Source organism: Manis javanica, chromosome 5 (assembly GCF_040802235.1).
Source record: "Manis javanica isolate MJ-LG chromosome 5, MJ_LKY, whole genome shotgun sequence".
Lineage (NCBI taxonomy): Eukaryota > Metazoa > Chordata > Mammalia > Pholidota > Manidae > Manis > Manis javanica.
The window spans coordinates 48,436,349-48,455,486 of NC_133160.1; the positions used below are offsets into that span (position 1 = coordinate 48,436,349).

Sequence of the window (19,138 nt, forward strand, 5' to 3'; positions counted from 1 at the left end):
TAACACACTAAACATATATGAACCTTGAAAAATTATGCTAAGTGCAAGAAGCCAGTCACAAAAGGTCACATATTATATGATTTCACAAATGGCCTAGAATAAGCAAATCCACTGAGACAGAGGAGATAGTGGTTTCCAGAGTCTGGGGAGAGAACTGCTCTGTAAGGTGATGAACTGTTTGCATGCAGGTAGTGGTGATGGCTATGCAGCTCTGTGAGTACACTGAAACCCACTGACCTGTACTCTGTAAGGGGATGGAATTATATGATGTGTGGATTGTATCTCAATAAAGAGCAAAATGAAAGTTTAATTGGAAAAAAGACTCAGAAAGACTTCTCCTGAAAACTGAACAGACAGCAGTGACCTCACCTGCTCGTAGATCTCGATGGCTTTCTGGTACTGCTCAAGCTGGGCAGCATATGCTGCCACTTTCAGCAGACACTTGTTAGCTGAACTGAAACCAAGAAGAGAATAAGCAACAGTTTGACAGAAAAATAAAAGCGTGTCCCAGTACACTTTCACTGGGTGCAGCCCCATATGCTAATGTAGGCGAAGGTGTGCTTATCACACATAACTAACCTATTTCATGATAGTAAGAAAAATAATACTTGCCTGTTGGATTCCTCTCCTTTGTAATAATCAGCCGACTGCTCATAATGTGCGATGGCCTGAAAACACACATGTACTTTATTCAAACCACTCATTTGAAGAGTTGCACTTCAGAACTACATTTGCATAGATATTTTTCCATAATTAAACCTGTGAACAGGTCCAACAGTCAACCTTTCACAACTTGGCATACTTTATTTAGGGAATACAAAAAAGCTTGCACCTCCAGAAGCCTGAGGCAGAATGCTCGTCATCCATCAAAATCTCTCCTGCTGTTTCCTGCAAGGCAGATCCCCAGCCACACCATCCCCCAGTGCAGTTCAGGGCAGCCATGTGACCCACTCTTCCCAATGGACTGTAAACAGCATGCTGGGGTGACTTCCAGGCTTGGCTGTACTCTGACTCTGCATTCTTCTCCTGGCCTTTTCCCCTTCCCATGAGCTAGAATGGCAAGGACCAAGTCCAGATTAACACTGGAAGTCACAAACTGTTGGCATAACTTCTGTCAGCCTAGTTGCTAAATAACTACAGAAGGCAGAATGTACCTCAACCTGTGTCCCCACCTCACCAAGCCCAGAACAGCTATGCCGGACTGTTAGAGACACATGCAGTCCTAGTACATTTTAGCTCTATGGCTTGCTACAGTAGCACAGACTCCTCTCATTAATACTAGCACAAGGGTGTTGCCTTCCATCTGAACATGCGGTGTGCAATTCACATTCAAGTGGAAAGGAAACAGGCTGGGCTGGAAAGCCCTTGTCATGCAGGGACAAGATTTAGTGAAATCAAGGATGTGGCAATTCAGAAGGCAGAACAAGCCCACTGGAGCTGGAAACTTGGGGAGGAAGCTCTATGGAAAGAGAGAGAGAGAGAGAGAGAGAGAGAGAGAGAGAGAGAGAGAGAGAGAGAGAGAGAGAGAGATGAAGTGCACACTGCTATTTTCAGCAAGGTTTTACAAGAGACAGAACTCTGGGCAGAAGTAGTTGGGTTGCAGGCAATTATGAGGGAAATCCACAAAGAACGGTAGTAATAGGGCCTTGTAAGATCGGAAAAGCCAATGTTTCTATATACCCCAAATGGCAAGAGGTAAGTCTAAACAATGTTTTAATCTAGGGGTCCAGCCAACTTTTCTTTAACAGGCCAATAATGAATATTTTAGTCTTTGTGAGCCATACAATCTGTTGCAACTACTTAGCTCTCCTGTGGTAGCACAAACTTGGCCAAGATGATACATACATGAGTATGGCTATGTTCCATTAAGCTTTATCTAAGGACAATGAAATTTCAATTTCTTATAATTTTTATGTGTCATAAAATGCTTTTTCCCACTAATGAATTACAAAGTATAAACTATTCTTTTATACACAAGCAGACATAAACAGGTGGTGGGTTGTTAGACCCCTGCCTTAAATTTCAAGGCTTTCTCAGTCAGCCCCAAAGAGAGAGAGAGCTAGCAGGATGCAAATGTCAGATGACAGAGGCTGTCTGCCACCCCAGCATGTCACTTTAACAGCTTCCAGGCAGCCCTACTGACTTAAGGGAGAGGCACAGGGACAGAAGACAACAAAACACATCAGGCCAGGGAATTGTGCCAGAAAGTCACTTTGCTGTGGCTACTGGGAGCTGACTGGAGGCACAGACCTGGCCTGTGAAGCCTCAGCACCCCCACACCCACAAACGTGGCAGCCTCACCATTAAGCAGGTCTGGACTACAGAGCACCACTGGCAGTTGGTGAAAAACAGACACACTTCTGTGTTTAAATAATTATGTTTTGGATCCATCTGGTTAGCCATTTAGCCTACCCTAGTATGTTCCCCAATTTTCTGAATGTTATTTATAATAGGAGAAAAATGGGCAACAATTTAAGTGGTTAAATATAATGGGCTACTGTGCCAACATTAAGAATCATGACAGGAAGTACCAATATGTAACGTTCCTCATGAAATATTAAGTTAAAAAAAAGCCATCAAGAACAGATGCACTATAGCCCTTTTTACAAATGCATATTTAAAACACATCTGGAATCCTGCCCTTTGGAACACTTGCTGGAGCTGTGGCACACATGGTGGGATTACCTGATGTGAGTACATACCCTCCCACTAAATGTAAGCACTGTGAGGGCAGAATCTCATCACAGTCTGGCATACCATTATGTCCCTGAGCTTAGCATAATGCCTGTACACAGCAGGCGCTCAATAAATGGATGCTAAGAGTATAAATGAAACTTCATTTCAAATGATAATCCCCTATTGAATTACTGCCAATATCTTCATCAATCTGGAATATCCACAACGGATGTTTTTCAGTGAATTTCTCATTAACCAAAAACAATCCTCTCTGAACTGTCCTCATTCTCTAAAGTATTTAACACTCTTTCCCATCATAAGTGGGGTAAAGTATGAGAAACAGGACCAGGTCTTTCTAGAGCATCAGATTACATGACCTTTTCCTAGGGAGGGAGTGCAGCTACTTCTCTTCTAGTTCTTACAGCACCAGAATTCCACGAATAGCATTGACTTGAACCATACATAGCTGCTGTTTGGAAGGTTTTAAAAAAAAGGCCAATGTGGACAATTTGGTTTAACCTAATATTAAAATAATGATAGTGGCTCATCAAAATGTTAAAACTATAAACTACAGCTAGATGTATCAGAGTAAAAAAATTTTAGTAATGCTAACTAAACCAATAATCAAATTTCATGGTTTTCCCAAGTATTGACAGAGACTGTAGTTGAAAGGAAAGTTTATTTAGTTGTGGCTTAATGGGTAAGTTTCAGGAAAAAGAGGCTGGGCATGTTCACACCTAGTCTGGAATTTTACCATATAGTGAAGACCAGGCACAAGTAGACCCTTCTACATTAGACATCAGCCTGCTGTTTCTTACAATTTCAAGGGTGATCCTAAATATCACCCTTGTAGATCACAGCCATGAATAACAACAGCACACATAACAATAAATTCAGACATGAGCACCACCTGATGATCCTGTTACTTAAGTGCATGCCAACACACACCGTCGTCCTTCCAGGGAAACCCAGTGAACGTCACACTGCCGGAGAACGGATGGCTACTGAATGAGCCAAGGTCCCCAGGACTGCAGGTAGAAGCATCTCAGAGCAAAGGGAGACCCCAAATGGAAAACTGTGGGTGGAACAGCCTTCAACAGCCTGAGACGAGACCACTTCTCCCAGAACATATACCTCCAGAGAGGACCTAACATGAACCTGCCACAGACACTTATCCTACATTGTAACAGTATTAAATCATGTTCTACAGGGGTTGGAATGGGCCAAAGTTCCTGTGTGTCATATAAAAGACCACAGAAAGAGAACTATTTATTGTTTGGTTCAGTGTTTTACTTTATGAAGTAAAAGAGGGAATGTGAGCTTATGAAACCTTACACTTCACTGTTCACTAGATACCTGTGAATGAAGCTGCAGAGATGGCACAGCACTGCGGTCTCCTACCTCCAGTGCTCTTCTATGAACAGGGAAGCATTCATGTGTAATAAGTGACACATAAGATACCTTAGTCATAAGTGGTTTTTGAACTTGAGCTAAATGCACCACCAACACTATCTGGTGAGTCCAACATGGGATGCAAAGGCAATGATGTTTCTAAATACAGGAGGCCAAACATATAGGGAACAAGCTAACCCTGTGTGTGCTGATTCTTAAATTACCTTTAAGAAGTCAGGGTATCCATGAAAGACCATGCCACCTACTGGCCAACCTGCAGAGCGGTAGGAAGACTAGGCATATGGCCTCAGAAGTTGCCAGTTTTTTAAGGAGGAAAACAAGAGCAGGCCACGCATCCTTTTATCCACCCTGAATTTTATGGCAACCCATGTGGTGGAGCAGTTGTCCAAGACCATGCCCTGGCAGCGGACAACACAGCACTGCAGCATCTGCCTCAAGTGCTCTTCTGGCCACCGCGGACAAGAAGCTGATGAAGCAGCTGGCAAGGCTCTTTGCACAAATGTGTGCTTTTCCCGAAGGTCTCATTAAAGATACTGTGCCCACCCAGGGCACCCTGACCAAACAATATCCCAGCCACCCAGACCCATCTCTGCTGCTCTGCCATCAATCCTGTGCCAGGGAACAAAGAAGGGCTGAGGTCTGGGTCTCCTGTCTTACTCCAGGACCTGCAGACAACCTTTTCAAAGAGAAGGTGCACATGCATGTACCAGTGCACCTTGTGGCCCTGATTTAGTCCAGGTCAGAGGGTGTCCTTAAAAAAGCAAGGCATATTATGACAAAAACGGCCAAGTTATGAATTCTACCTAACAAGTCATCTTACATGAACTTCCATGCTGCATAACCACTACGGTGTGATGGTCAGCATGAAGTCAGAGGGCGAAGGTTAACACTACCAGAACAACTTAAGCATAAGAGGCACCCCCAAGCCAGGAAAGGATGCATCTGCTGCAGCAGGTGTGATTAAGCACAGCTCTGTGCTCTTGGGGTAAACCAGTAAACCGGAGGCTAAGCTCCTGCTGACAGAGGGCACCCACTTTAGCAGTGGGAGACATGATGAATAACAGGAATGATAAGCAAGCACATTGTAGCACAGGATGTAACATGACACATGTATTGCCAAAAAAAAAAAAAAAGGCTGAGGTCGAGGAAAGTATGTGGGTATGTGCTAGTGAGGGGATGAGGTTCCAATTACTAGGCAGTCATCATAGGGCTCATGGAAAAGGAGATGAATGAGCAAAAATTTGAAGAATAAGGAGCTGTTACCCATGTGGACATCTAGCAAAGAGCTCTGCAGGCAGAGGAAACAGTGGTGCAAAGGTCAGGCAGGAGCTCATCTGACATGCATGTGGGCCAGCAGAGGGCAGAGTGAGGGAAAGTGGGGAGTAAGAAGAAAAACCCCAAGAGGCACATGGATGAGGGAACAATTGGTGGGGCACTGGCAGGGATCTACAAGGCTCCGGCTATTCCTCTGAGTTAAGGGAAGGCAATGCCAGGCAGTAAGCAGCAGAGAAACACAATCTGATTTACTCTGACAAGGACCATTCTAGCTGCTGTTACACTGGGCGGAGGGGGTACTCTCTTACTGACAACATCAAAAATGAGTGTGATATGTATGAAATCACCATTTTATATCAAGAGAAAAACTCTCTTGTCAGCAACAGTATGCCAACTTCCGTATTACATACATTCCTTTGACGGGTACACTGCGGTCTTGGTGAACATGCTCATTTCTCAGTAGCAAGTGCACAGGAGAGATGAACAGAGTGAATCAGAAGGAAGGGGGTGATGGGGCCCTGTGTGCCAAGGGCCTCAGTGGGAGGAGAAACATGGAGACTAGTTTGGAGGTCACTGCAGTGACCCAGGGAAAGCAGGCGACAAGAAGACAGTGAGAAATGCTGAGACCTGGGAGTGCTGAGGACAACAGGCTGGCTGTGGGGGAAGAGAGCAGCAGCAAGGATGCTTGTGGTTTTGGGGGCACATGGGGGGAGGAAGGGTGAGGTCAGGGTTCAGTCTCAGACCTATTGAGTTTGAGATGGTGGATGGGACGGGGATGCAGGAAGGAACCTGAAGTTCAGAGAGGTACAGGCTGAAGTGAGACTTGTGAGTCACTGGCACAGAGGCGATACTTCAGGCTGGGATGCTGAATGACTGCAGAGTGCTGTGGGAACAAGGGCCCGGGAATGAGGTCAAGCCCCCACCCCAGATGGTGTGGAATAGAGAGGTGAGGTGGCCCAAGAACCAGGCATGCACTATCCAGGAGTGAAACAAAGGAGAAGGAAAGCAACAAGCATCCACTGTGATAGCAAGGGGCTGTTCAGACAGGATGGGACTATTGTCTCTAGGAACAAGCTCAGCGCTCACTGGTCTGATGGTGCCAGCAATGATCTCACTGGTGTTTCCTTCTTATGATCACACCTGCTCTCTCCACAGAACTCAGGAGCAGTTTTACATGAACATGTCTTCAGTCTGAGTGGAGGCAGCCTCTGGAGTCTGACAAATGTGTTTTCCTCTCACCAAGTCTACTCCAGCCCTGCTGGTAAGCCCATGACTGAGGAGACAGCAAGAGATGGGCACAGGCTCAGCACTGGAGCCAGAACCCCCTGGCCCCACTCTGTGTGATCCTAGGCAGTGCAACTCCCTTGCCTAGTTCCCACACCCATGAAGGGGACTCAGTGCTGTAAAGCTGAAATGTGGTAAGACATTGGCATGCCACCAGGGACAAAGCCTGGGAAAACAGTGGTGCTCAGTTAGTGTTTCCTCCTTCCCCTTTTCTTTTGCTACTATAAACCACAGCTCAGAAAACCAGAGCTGAGTGAAACATGTACGGCCAAGTTAGTGTTCACATCCCTTCTACCCCAGAGTTGGGGACTGAATAAAAGGTGTGCAAATGCCCACTGTACTTATGCTTCCTCCCCAGGGCTGCACAGGCCTCAGACAGGAAGATCCCCTGGTACTGGCAATGGTTTGACCCAAATCAGAGCTCAAACACAGGTGGGTGTGGTCTATCTGAACCGGCTCTCCTGCCTCAGGTGAGACCTGAGGAAAACAGCCATCTCTGCTTCAGCCTCTACAGTCTCCAGGTGAAGCCACCTTTGATCGCTCTGACCACAAAACTCCACTGGGAGAGGGAGGGCGCCTCAAGTCAGCTTACCCACCCACTTCACATCAAGTTCATGAGGAGCACGTCTATTGCCTACCTTCTCGATGTCTACAAGTTCAGTCTCATAGATCTCAGCAATGGTAATGTGGTGCTTGGCTGCAATTGTAAACCTTCCCTGAAGAGAAAAACAAAAAACAAAGTCACATTCCTGTCTGGGAGCTAAAAGAAAAAAGTAATCTCCCCCCACTCTAAACCACCTTAGGACCCCACCCCACAGCCACTGGAAAAAGTCAATGTCTTACCATGTCTGTGTAAATGTCGATGGCTGCATTTAAGCAGTTGATAGCCTCTGAAGCGAAGGCATTTAAGAAAAACAATAAAAAATCCATTCAGTCAAGGAGGGTTCTGGTGAACCTATCTTCCTGGCTGTTCCTAGAATGTTCTGAAGGTCCCACTGGGGTGGAGGGTGGCAGGTTAGTCAGTGGGAAGCAAACACAGATTACACACAAATCCAGACCCCCTGAGTGCGCGCTGGCTACAGCAGCTGCAGTGCAACTTAGGGAGTGGGGCCTGGAGTGCCGCTGGCATGGCTACTCTGAACCTGACAGTGAGGAATCCATCCAGGTGGAAAGACTGCATTATAAAGACAAAATTGTGGGGGCTGTTATCAACACTCATCAACTAACTCTATCTGCCAAAACATAAACATAAATGCATTTTTTGTTGGTATCATACATATGTATGAATTTTGGAAGACAGTACTTCATAAGAAAGATTGTTTTGATACATTCTACTCGTCCATGCAGCCAAAATCAAAAGCACTTTGAAATCCCTGTTCATATAACTCTTAAATGAGGTCAACATTTTGCACAATGTTAAAAGATGCTAGCTTTTGGTACACTAACATGTATCAATTTTCTCAGTGAGCCAACAAATTTCCCATTACAAAATGGTAGTATTACATGCTGGCTTATGGCTGACAACTCCAAGTTTATTGCTTTTGTTTTTTAAAAGAGGCAGCAAAGTGAAAAGGCCTGAATGAAGAATTAAAAAGGTACAGAGATTTAAAAAAAATAAAAGCAATTTCCTCCTAAACTATGCAAGAAATGTGGACTCATTGTTATGCCTTTAAACATACAGAAAAATAGAAAAATAAACTACCATAATCCCACTCAAACCCACTGTGAATACTTTGGTTCATTATTCCTTCCAGTGTTTTCTGGATGCATGGCCATAAGCATGAAATTTTTTATGCATTTGAGATCTCAATTTTAAAGTGGTTCTTTAGTTACCATGTGAACATTTACCACAGAACTAAAGATTCTCTGAAACCAGGGATTTTAATGCCTATTTTCACATTCTAAAACACTGATTTACCATTTCACTCTCACTGTTCATTTAGGCTGTATCCAGTTTTTCACTTTTGGAAGTAAACTGATTAATCTATATACAAAGCCCTTGAGATATCTTATTTCTGTAATGATATATTCATTAAATTGGGATTTCTGTAAAACTGACTGCTCAAGAAAGGGAGACTCCACGGCCATCGGTGTATATGTGGGAGGGAAGAAGTTAACGACGTTAGCTGCTCAGTGCACCAAGTGCACATTCCTCTAACTACAAAAGTGGTTACCACTTGCAAACCATTACCACTTTAAATACCTGATATTCTTTCTTCAAAACCAGTACTTAAAAAACGTCTTCTAAAAAGTCAGATGAATACTGTGATTAAGTTACTTTTAATTATTAGATATTATTACAACCTCCCATTAACTGGATCTTAAAGCACACTAGGTATTTAGTAGGAGTGAGGGAACATCAGTTTCCTTTAATGAACAATTATCTATTCATAAAATTAAGACTATAATTTTGTCTTTTGAAAAATTCTCCAAAATGCAATATAAATGTAGTTTAAGAAAATTAGGTGTTAACTAAACAGCCATGACAAATTAATGTCTCTCCTCCTCATAAAAACTCCAAATTATTAATACTTAAAATTGGCAAAATCCCTATTATTCCAAAGTACAATGACTTCTTTTTTAAAAGGCCCAGGTCTTATAGGCCCAGCACGGAATCCATGACGGTCACCAACACCAACCTTACAGACCCAGGTACCCAGACATGGTAGCATCTTACCTTGGGGGTCCGCCTTTTTGTAAGCATTCCCAGCATCCACAAAGCTGGTAGCAGAGTCATGTTTGCTCTGAAGCTGCATGTGGAGCTTGGCTGCCTGACAAAAGGCATTTCCTGCAGCTGAAGAGACAAATGACTATGATTAAACACAGAGGGACAAGCATTGCAAAGGGCAGCCCATGTTCTAAGTGCTGGGACCTACTCTTAGGAAAGTTCCATGTTACCGAAAAGAAACATTTTAGTCCAAAGCATGTGTAATGTGATCAAGCACACCTTAGGCATACGTAACAATCTCTAGGACTAAGGGAGCAGTGATGTACATTTCTCTCAGTCCCAAGAGACCATCTGAGTGGCCCAGCAACAGGCTTCCATTCAATACCAAAAACCAGATCCTGTTCAGTCCTGTTCCCCAGCATACAGTTAACACTGACTGGAGGATCAAGCTACACATTTAAAGGAAGGTAAACTACAGCGGCCACTGGCATTTGCTTGCTCATCTTCTTACAGTGCCTGCAGCAGTTAGGTGTCACTGAACTGAAACTGCTAATGAAAGCTCCATGGACTAAGTTTCTCAAAGAGTGGAAGAACATTAGGCCCAGAGTTTTGAAATTCAAATTTAAATCTACAACAAAATCTGTCTGAAACTTAAGACAAGGTTTATGTCTTTATTGTTGTTGGTGGAGAACTCACACATATACCTGCAGAATCACAGATGGGTGTGGCTGAGGGGCCTCTGCATAGGCCCCTGCTGGGACATGGCAAAACATGCAAGATTAATGCAGTAAGTTCTTTCAGAAAAGGCTTTGGGTCAGGTTCTGAAGTGGCAGGAGAGAACAAGGGGCAGGAATCTCTCAGAGAAATCATGCAAACAAGGAAGGACAAATGCTTGAAGGCAAGGAAGGGCTGGGACTGGAGGCCAGGGACAAGCTGTGCTGCCTGCAGGAGGGGGAAGAACATGCTGGGGCAGCGGGTACCAAGGCTGAAGAGGGTGTCAGGCTAGGCCAGAGAGCTTTAGTGATGACACGAGGAGTCTGGATGACCCCACTGTAGCATGAGGCCCTCCGTTCAGAGAGAGCACCACAGACCGGGGAGCATAAGGCCTCTGGGGACAAGGCTCAGTGAGGTCTCGACAGGAAGGCAGCAGAGCAGAGTGGAGGAGAAAGCATTTGCTCCCCAGGGAGACGTACCATCAGGAATATAACAAAGCCTTTCAGTATTAAAAAAACATTTTTAGTCAAACATTTCAAAAACATTCAAAGAAGTACAGAAAATAGAGACAGACACCTAAGCACCCATGGCTGGTAGTATTTCTTTTTAAGAAACAAAACATTCAATTACACTAAAGCTCCAGCAGCTGTCCCTTGTCCTGACCCTGACCCCTCTTCCAGAAGCAAGCATGCAACTCCCACTTGGATTTCTGGTCTTTCCCCTGAGGGAGAAAAGAGGCAGGTCTGCCCAAGCCAGCCTGCCACGTTCAACCCTTGCTCTGTGCAATATGAAAAGGGCACCTGGGCCACTGTGAAAATATCTAAGCACTAAGCGTGGCTTGGGCATGGCTGCCCAGTGAGGGTACTGGCCCCCTGGAGCCAGGCCAGGAGAACACCTGCCTGCTAGACTTTAGTCCTCTCGCTGGGGAGTCATGAGGCTGGGGGTCCCAGAAGAGGGGCCAAAGGCTGCCACCAGGGTAGTGGGCAGGCACCTGGGTACCTGGGGTAGCAGCTAACTTCCAAGCAGCAGTTTAGGAATGTTATCAACAGCAGCTCTCACAGGCTCTGCTTCAGAAGAGTGTCCTAGCGACTTGGAGCTCCCAAGTAAAGTGCTTCGAACAGCCTGGTTCCTGTTAGGAACAAGCTGGCCATTCTCATTATTACATGAAATCTATCACTGGGCCATACCTATGGTTTGGCACGTTTAAATGTCATTTATTTTACAACCTCCCTCTGCTATTGGTAATTTCATTTTTGACTATTTATGTTCACTGTCCCACAACTATTGTGATTCATTCCTTCCTCCCTGGCTCTCTCAGGCTAACTCTTGTCTCCCCAAACAATATTAAGAGCTTTAATTCTACAATTTTATGCTCCTGCCTTCCAGAAGTAGCTGCTGGCTTACTTTTTCACTCTGAGCACCCATTCCAGTCACCAGTAACAAATTCAATCCTGATCTCTCCAAACCTGAGGTGTCTTTAAAGAAACTGTATTGAACGAAGTCACACAACTTCTCCAGCTCTATTTTTTCAACTATAAAACTAATCTGATACCTTCCAGGATGATCTCTTAAAAGCTGTGTATGAAAGGAATTAGCCTAACTCTTTACAAAAGGGCTTTTAGAACTAGAGAGATGCAGTGCTGTTATGATCACCACCACTGCAACACAGAATCATTTGCAAGAAACCAACATTTATTCATTCACTATACAAATATCCTGAGCATGTACTGTTGCAATACAAATACCCTGAGCATGTTGCAGGAACTAGTCCAGAGCTAGGGCAGGACAGCATGTAATAAAAACACATTAAATAATGTAAGTTAATTAATACAAATAATGGCAACAAGGGCACTGGAGAAAAGGGAATCTTTAAGAGGGATGGCCAGGACAGACTAAGGCAACATCTGGAGGAGGACCTGAATGCAGGAGGGAACCAGCCACCCTCTATTCTGGGAAAGAGGGAACAGCAAACACAAAGGCTGTGAGGAGGGGGTGCAGTGAGCGAGGGGAGTGGGTGGGAGATGGGGTTGGAAACAGGAAGGGGTAAGGAGATCAGGCAGGTCCTTGAAGGCCACTCCAAAAGACTTTAGCTTGTGTTGGATATGATGTGGCCTGACTTACGCTTTAACAGGATTACCTTGACTTCTTCTTTAAAATAAAGTGGGAGACTGCCACAGCCTGAGGACAGGCTAGAGATGGGGTGGGTGCACATGAAGTTATGTGAAGATTAATGGTCATGAAACACTATTCCCAAAGGTTGAGACCACCTGGTCACCAGGGAAAATAAAGATGTGGTCTTTTTAGGTGAGTGGTCTTTCTACCTTAAGACTACCTGTGACTAGAGAAACCTCAACAAAACAAAAGATGTGGCTGCTGAGACAATACTCTTCTCCTCCAATTTTTTTCAATACATTATACTTAAGGTGTAAGTGCATTTTGAAAACATATTCTTTTAACTTAAAACTGAACCTATAAAAGAATTTTACAGCCCAAGAGAATTTTTCAGATTCATCTAGTTCAACAGCATTTTCTTCACTGATATGATTTTAAAGTGTCAGCCTTAAAAGCAAATGAGTAAAAATGAACACACCGTATACCTTAAACTTACACAATATTGTATGTCAACTGTATGTCAATACAGCTGGAAAACAAGGGCCCTGCTTTATGTCATGCAGCAGGTGTGAGCCAGGGCTGGAGACACATTACCTGTTTCGGCTGCAGGTCCTCTTCATTTTCACTACAGAAATAACCTTATCACAGGCTCAACAAGCCTCTTTTTCCAGAGGTAGGGAATGAGTTGGTTTCTCAAATTCGGGTTAGCACCATCCCCTCTCAGAACAATAATAATAATTCTGTTGATTTTGTTATATGTAATTTCTTTTGGTAGATAGCATTATGTCAAAAGTGATGATGAGTCTGTTGGGATTTATATAAGTGGCACCAACCACTGTCACATTTCTCCGGAGAAACACATCAGTTACCACAGAGCAGTTCTCAGAGTAGAGAATGGTTATAAGTTCTCAACCAATGGTTAGGGAAAGAAAAGCAGGCATTTCTCTTTATTCTTATTCTCCTTGTTTTCAGTGAGTTTTACTACAACTTTCATTCCTTCTGGCACTGGACTTATCCGAGCATATTAGTAAGAAAAAAATATTACTCTTAATTCCAAGAAATTGAACTCTTTTAATTACCATGTATGTGCCTTCAATGTTCAGGGGGTTATAGAAAACACAACAGACACTGCCTCTATGCCTAAGTCAGGATTCCAAGCTTAGTTCACTTAGTTCGAGGTCCTTTCTCCTAGTCCATTCTGGCCACAACTGCCTCGGAGCCAAGTCTTTTTTCTAAGGGGATGCAGACAGTTATTTCCTCCTTCAAAGTGATTTTAAAGCTATTTCCCTGAAAAACAAATAAAAGTTATACATACCACTCCAGTTTTTAGCCATCTTGAACATATTTGCAGCTCTTGTATACATTTCACAAGCCTCTTCTATTCTTGTGTTTCCTCTGAGAACAATTTAAAAATGAGATTAAGTTTGACTATATCAACCATCCTTATCCCTAATCCTCCCTCCTCAACTAACACATTTAATGCTATGTGCCAGACAAAAATTACAGTGTTAATAGCTGTTCAAAGGAGATACTCCTTTTATCTCCATTTCCCAGATAAGGAAACTGAGGCACACAAAATAACTAGCCCAATGTCACACAGCAAGGATGCCACAGAATGGAGACCCTCACACAGATCTGGCTGACCCCCGAGCCCACACACTCTTAACCAGAGTCCTTTCCAGGCATGCAGACTGAAGTTCTACATCTGTATGAAAAACAAGAAGTATGTTTTCCAAAGGAGATGAAACTTTTAAGGATAAAGATATTTTACCCTGTTAATTTTGAAGAGTTTAGCAGCGTGTTTATTGAGACTTAAAAACAAACCTGAAACCGGGCATGGGAAAAAGTACCATGTTGTTCTATGGCTATATTATCTGTATGCCTGGCAGGGACAGCCCTTCTCCAAAGCCCCTCACCCTACTTGGAAATGCATTTCACAGCATCCTGAGAGGAGGGAACTTCACTGCTGCTTGAATACATACAGTTCTGGAAAGTTCTTCAACAGACCACTGATTCAACTGAGGGACAGCTTAGCTGCTTAGAAATTTCTTCCAAAATTTCTAAAGCAAAATAATCCTCTGTAACTTCCACCAGTTTTCTAATTCAACCTTGTTTCTAAGCTAAGGCCCCTCTAGGAGTGATGTCTGACTATCTTGCCTATCTAACATCATAAACATAAAATAACTAGAGAGCCAAGACAAAGGAGACGTTGTGCAATACACATAACGAGGAACTCAGAGTGGAGTATGGACATAAGAAACAAAACATGGGAGATCAAAGCTAACCCTTGGAGAGTGGCCACGGGCAAGCACATTCGCACATGTCAGGACCTCACACAGACTCCAAGCTCAGGCAGGGGGTGTGCACAGATCTATGCCAATGCCAGTCCCCGTGCAGTGGAGCTGACCGTACAGGTAGGCCCAGTGTGACCTGAACCTTAGGCAGTAAGCACAAACTGGCCTGACCCAGGCTAGTTCTTTAACTTCTTCAGGCCTCTGCAATGTAAACTGAGGATAGTACGATCCATGCCTTTGGGTTCTCAGGAATATCAAAAGAAATAATCCATATATAGCTGCCACTACAAGGCTTAACCCAAAGTGGGTACTCAATCAGGATGATTATAATAGATTCATGTTTCAAAGGCATAAAAACTTTTGAGGGATATTTGATAAGGGACTTATATCTAGAAAAATGTGAAGAACTCTTACGACTCAATAATAAAAAGACTAACAACTCAATGTAAAAATGGGTAAGGATGTAAACAGACATTTCCCAAAAGAAGATGCATAAATGAAGAGATACTCAGTATCTTTAGCCACCAGGGAAATGCAAATCAAAACCACAGTGAGATACCACTTCACTCCCACTAGGATGGCTAGAATCAAAAGACAGACACAAGTGTTACAGAGGATGAAAGAAATTAGAATCCTCATACACTGCTGGTACAAACGTAAAATGGTGCAGCCATTTTGGAGGACAGGTTGGCAGTTGATCAAAGGATTAAACACATAGTTACTATATGACCTAGCAAGTCCACTCCTAGGTAAAGCCCAAAAGAAATGAAAACATGTCCACACAAAAATTTGTATACAATGTTCCCAGCAGCATTACTCCTAATTGCCATAAAATGGGAACCTAAAAGTCCACCAACTGATCAATGGGTAAATATAATGCAGTGTACACTTACAATGGATGGAGTATTACTGGACAAAAAGGAATGAAGTACTGATCCACACTACAACATGGATGAGCCTTGAGAGAAACCAGTTACAAACAAGCACATATATGATTCCATTTATATGAAAGGCAAATCAGAAAACAGATTTGTGGATGACTACAGCTGGGAGTGTTAGAGAAAAATGGGGCACAGGGAGGGTACAGAGGTATTTTTGGGGGTGGTGAAAATGTTCTAAAATGGATTGTTATGATGGTTGCACAGCTTTGTGCATATGGCAAAAACTACTGAATTGGACACTTTAAATGGGTGAATTGTATGGTATGTGAATTATATCTTAATAAAGCTATATCCTCCTCCAGCCCCCCAAAAATCTTTGGGGACCATGACAGGATGGGAACAAGCCTCACCAAAATGAAATGTGTGAACAAGCAGAGCCTTCTCGCACACTTTTTTGTTCCTTTCTCTCCACTTCAAATATTGGTCAATTACTCCAGTGGAAAATTCCTACAAAAGTTTTCAACCTTAGCCATATCTACTTGGAGCTAACAAAGGTTTGCCACTTTCTTGTGTCTTAGTTTTTTAAAGTGTACCAGGAATCTTGAACTGTAATTATAGTGCAGTCATTCTTATTAAAGATTTCCAAATAAAACTAGGTTAATTAAAATATACTTTATCCCATTATTTCCAGAGACAGATTCAGCTAGGAATAATAGAATGCCACACTATGCTAGGTTTTATGTTTGGTATTTCCAAGTTACTTCATTTTCATTATTACAACAGCCATGAAAGACACTATCTCCATTTTGACAGAAGAAAAAACTATCTGGAGGTCGATGGCTCGCCCAAAGTCATCCAATCAAGGTCAGTGGTGGAGCTGATACCTGAGGTCAAGTTTAGTGATTTTTATAAAAATAATGAATGAACCCTGCTAGACTCAAGATCCTCACCACTCCTAAAACAGAATCACTGTAAGTATTCTCATTGTATTCTCACTTTTCATAAACAGAACATCTTCAACAATTCATGAAAAAAGCACTTTTGAAATTACTGTGTTCTATACTTGTGAAAGTTAATTTTTGTAAGTTTTAAGGATAAATATTCAGAATTCACTTTTAAATAATTCATCTGATTATTATCCAAAGACCCATAAATGAAGAAGACCCTTGAAAAACAGAAACAAGTTTCTGTGAGGGAATCTTCATTGTATAGTGATACAATGTAACTACATGGCACTGAATTGACATTAAGAAAGCTAACTTGAGTCAAATTAACTATTCTTGGGGATTATGGTATCCTGATCTCAAACAAGAATATGTTTTCTACATCATGAACGAAAACAGTGATGAGCCTGCATAAATTAGCACCATCACCACCACGTCCTGGCTAATGCCACAATTCCAGGGACAAGGCCAACTCCCTTCTCCTCTTGACCATGCTTACTCAGGAAACAGATCAGTATGTGTCAGAAGCACCAAGGAAAACACATTCTTGCCCAAAGGAGGTCCGAATGCTAAGGGAAGAGGATTTAACTTCAGTGCTGGGGAAGATCTAAGTATCTGACCTTCCACCCCATGTTCCACTGAGGAAACATGGTCAGAGCCACATGTTCCACTAGAGCCAGTGGACAGCACAGCTGTGCCTTGAGCCCAGCCTGCAAGTCCCTGCTTCTAGTCACTGTCCCATCCTGCCTGTTCCCACTGAGGTATCTGGGAAGGGGTAAATAACTCAGCCCTTTATTTCAAAGAGGTCTTTTTAAAAGCAAGTAACCCTTGAATGATGTAAAGTCTTGATGTCTCATCATCTTGAGTAAGACTTTAGAGCACCGTAAGACACCGACAACTAGTACCTACTCTTTTAAAACCATGGATGGGAGGAGGGAGATGTTAAAGTGAATTCCATGGGGCCTAAAAGCACACACACCATGATATGTACCTGAAAGAAAGGGTGACAACTGCAGAAAAAAAGCAGTTTCTAAAATCACAAGATTCTGAAATCAGAGGGCTGAAAACAGGGACCGTTTTTAGTGGTGCCCAGGACTCTTGGGGGAAACCCCACCAGCTAGGAGCACTCCTTCTCATCACTCTAGCCACAGGCTGATGCTCTGGGGAGACGGACCAGGGCAGGGCCTGGCACACAAACCTCAATAACAAGGCCAACCAAGCATTTCCACACCCAGTGATCGCTTCAGCCACAGAGGGGCTCAAATCAGTTCTAATTGACTACCCAGTTAGCACCAGCCCCACGTGTAAGGCCCCAGTCCCATAAGACTTCCCCCATTTCAGGTCAGTGGGTCCTCAGAGCACTCACATCTCTAACATGGCTATATACAAAGCAGGGATTACCATGACACCCTCCTCAATTCCATAATTTGCTAGGATGGATCACACAACTCAGATGATCATTCACTTACTATTATTAGTTTATTATATGTGATACAGCTCAGAACAGCTAAGTGAAAGAAATGCAGAAGGCGAGACTTGCAGGAAAGGGGTGCACCACTTCCCAGCACCTCCATGTCTTCATCATATAGAAGGTCTCTGAGCCTCACTGCTTAGGGTTTTTATGAAAGCTCATTACAGAGGGATGACTTACTAAATCTCTGCCCATCAGGGATTCACTCAATCCCCAGCCCCTCTCCATTCCTTAGAGGTCAGGCATGGGTCTCAAAGTTCCAATCCCCTAATCATAAGGCTGGTTCCCCTAACAACCAGACCCCATCCTCTAAACGTCATCCTAAGTGTAAACACAGGTGTGGTTGCAAGGAGCTTATTATGAATAACAGAAGACACCCCCACATTCCCACCACTCAGGATCTTATAAGTTCTGTGCCAGGTATCGTGATAAGGAACATATAAGTTTCTTGTTGTATCACATCATACACACAGCCATACAGAACTATTTATTCTATTTTTTACCCCCATAAGCAATTTTATTCTGATACTTCATTTATGTAATCTCCAGAGAATCTAAAAACTTAGGAATTTTCCTAGATACACTTAACCCTTTTGAGACTATTTCCTTGCTAGGCTTAATATATTTAAAAATAGTCCAATTTCTTCCATGTGATGTAGGAAGCAGGGATCTGCAGCAGGGGAGACACAGAGGCCTCAGGGTGACATTTTTCATGATGCTAATGTGAATTCTTATACCAAATGCCAGTAACCACTAGAGTGAGGTTCTTTGTTTCTCACAAACCAGTAGTAGCTGTTGTGGCAAGGTACAGGCTTTGAAGACATACTACCTACAAATGAACGTTCGTTACTTACTAGCAGCAAGCTCCCAGGACAGAGCGGGTCGATGCTCCCGAGCCTCAGAGAAACCCCACCACAGCAGCCTCACGTGCTGGGGAGGGGGACACACCTTGACCACCAAATGTGGTCTCAGTACTCTGCCATGGATCCTGGGGTCAATCTTCTTTTAATTTTTCACTTTATTTCTGCTTATTTACAGAAAAACAATTAGACTCTCAGAAAGAGAAAACAATCTGCGACATTTAAGGAATGTCCGATGAAAGTGTGTCTTTCAGCATAATCTCCCGAGTGAAGCTTTGACACCATATACACTGAAGAAGGGTAGCTGGACTTTACTCTGTTAATAGTTCCAGTGCCTCAACCTAGTATGGGGAGTCACGTTATAGAGGGGAGATATGTATAGACTGAACCTAGTAATAAAACAAACCAAGATACTTAAACATACAAGAAACCCAGGAATAGTAACCACCGGATAAAGTCAGAAATGACTCACACACAACTTGACTTGCCAAGAAAAGTTTTTATATTTTATCGCAATCTTTACAAAAATTCGGTCTTTACACGGAA

At 43.1% G+C, this 19,138-nt stretch overlaps 1 protein-coding gene across 3 annotated transcripts in view; it reads right to left on the minus strand.

Moving 5' to 3' along the window:
* Window positions 1-19,138, minus strand: part of NAPB (NSF attachment protein beta) — an 87,171-nt gene that overhangs the window by 10,938 nt on the left and 57,095 nt on the right. For 2 of the 3 annotated variants that reach the window (XM_037022442.2, XM_037022441.2), the window contains exons 2-7: window positions 13,458-13,537; window positions 9,326-9,442; window positions 7,492-7,538; window positions 7,287-7,364; window positions 613-668; window positions 370-454 (exon numbers count right to left, since the gene is read on the minus strand). In XM_037022442.2, the coding sequence (XP_036878337.1) occupies window positions 370-454; window positions 613-668; window positions 7,287-7,364; window positions 7,492-7,538; window positions 9,326-9,442; window positions 13,458-13,537 (463 nt within the window). Of the gene's footprint in view, window positions 1-369; window positions 455-612; window positions 669-7,286; window positions 7,365-7,491; window positions 7,539-9,325; window positions 9,443-13,457; window positions 13,538-19,138 lie in introns of those variants that run through there. The other variant, XM_017660989.3, reaches the window with a different exon arrangement.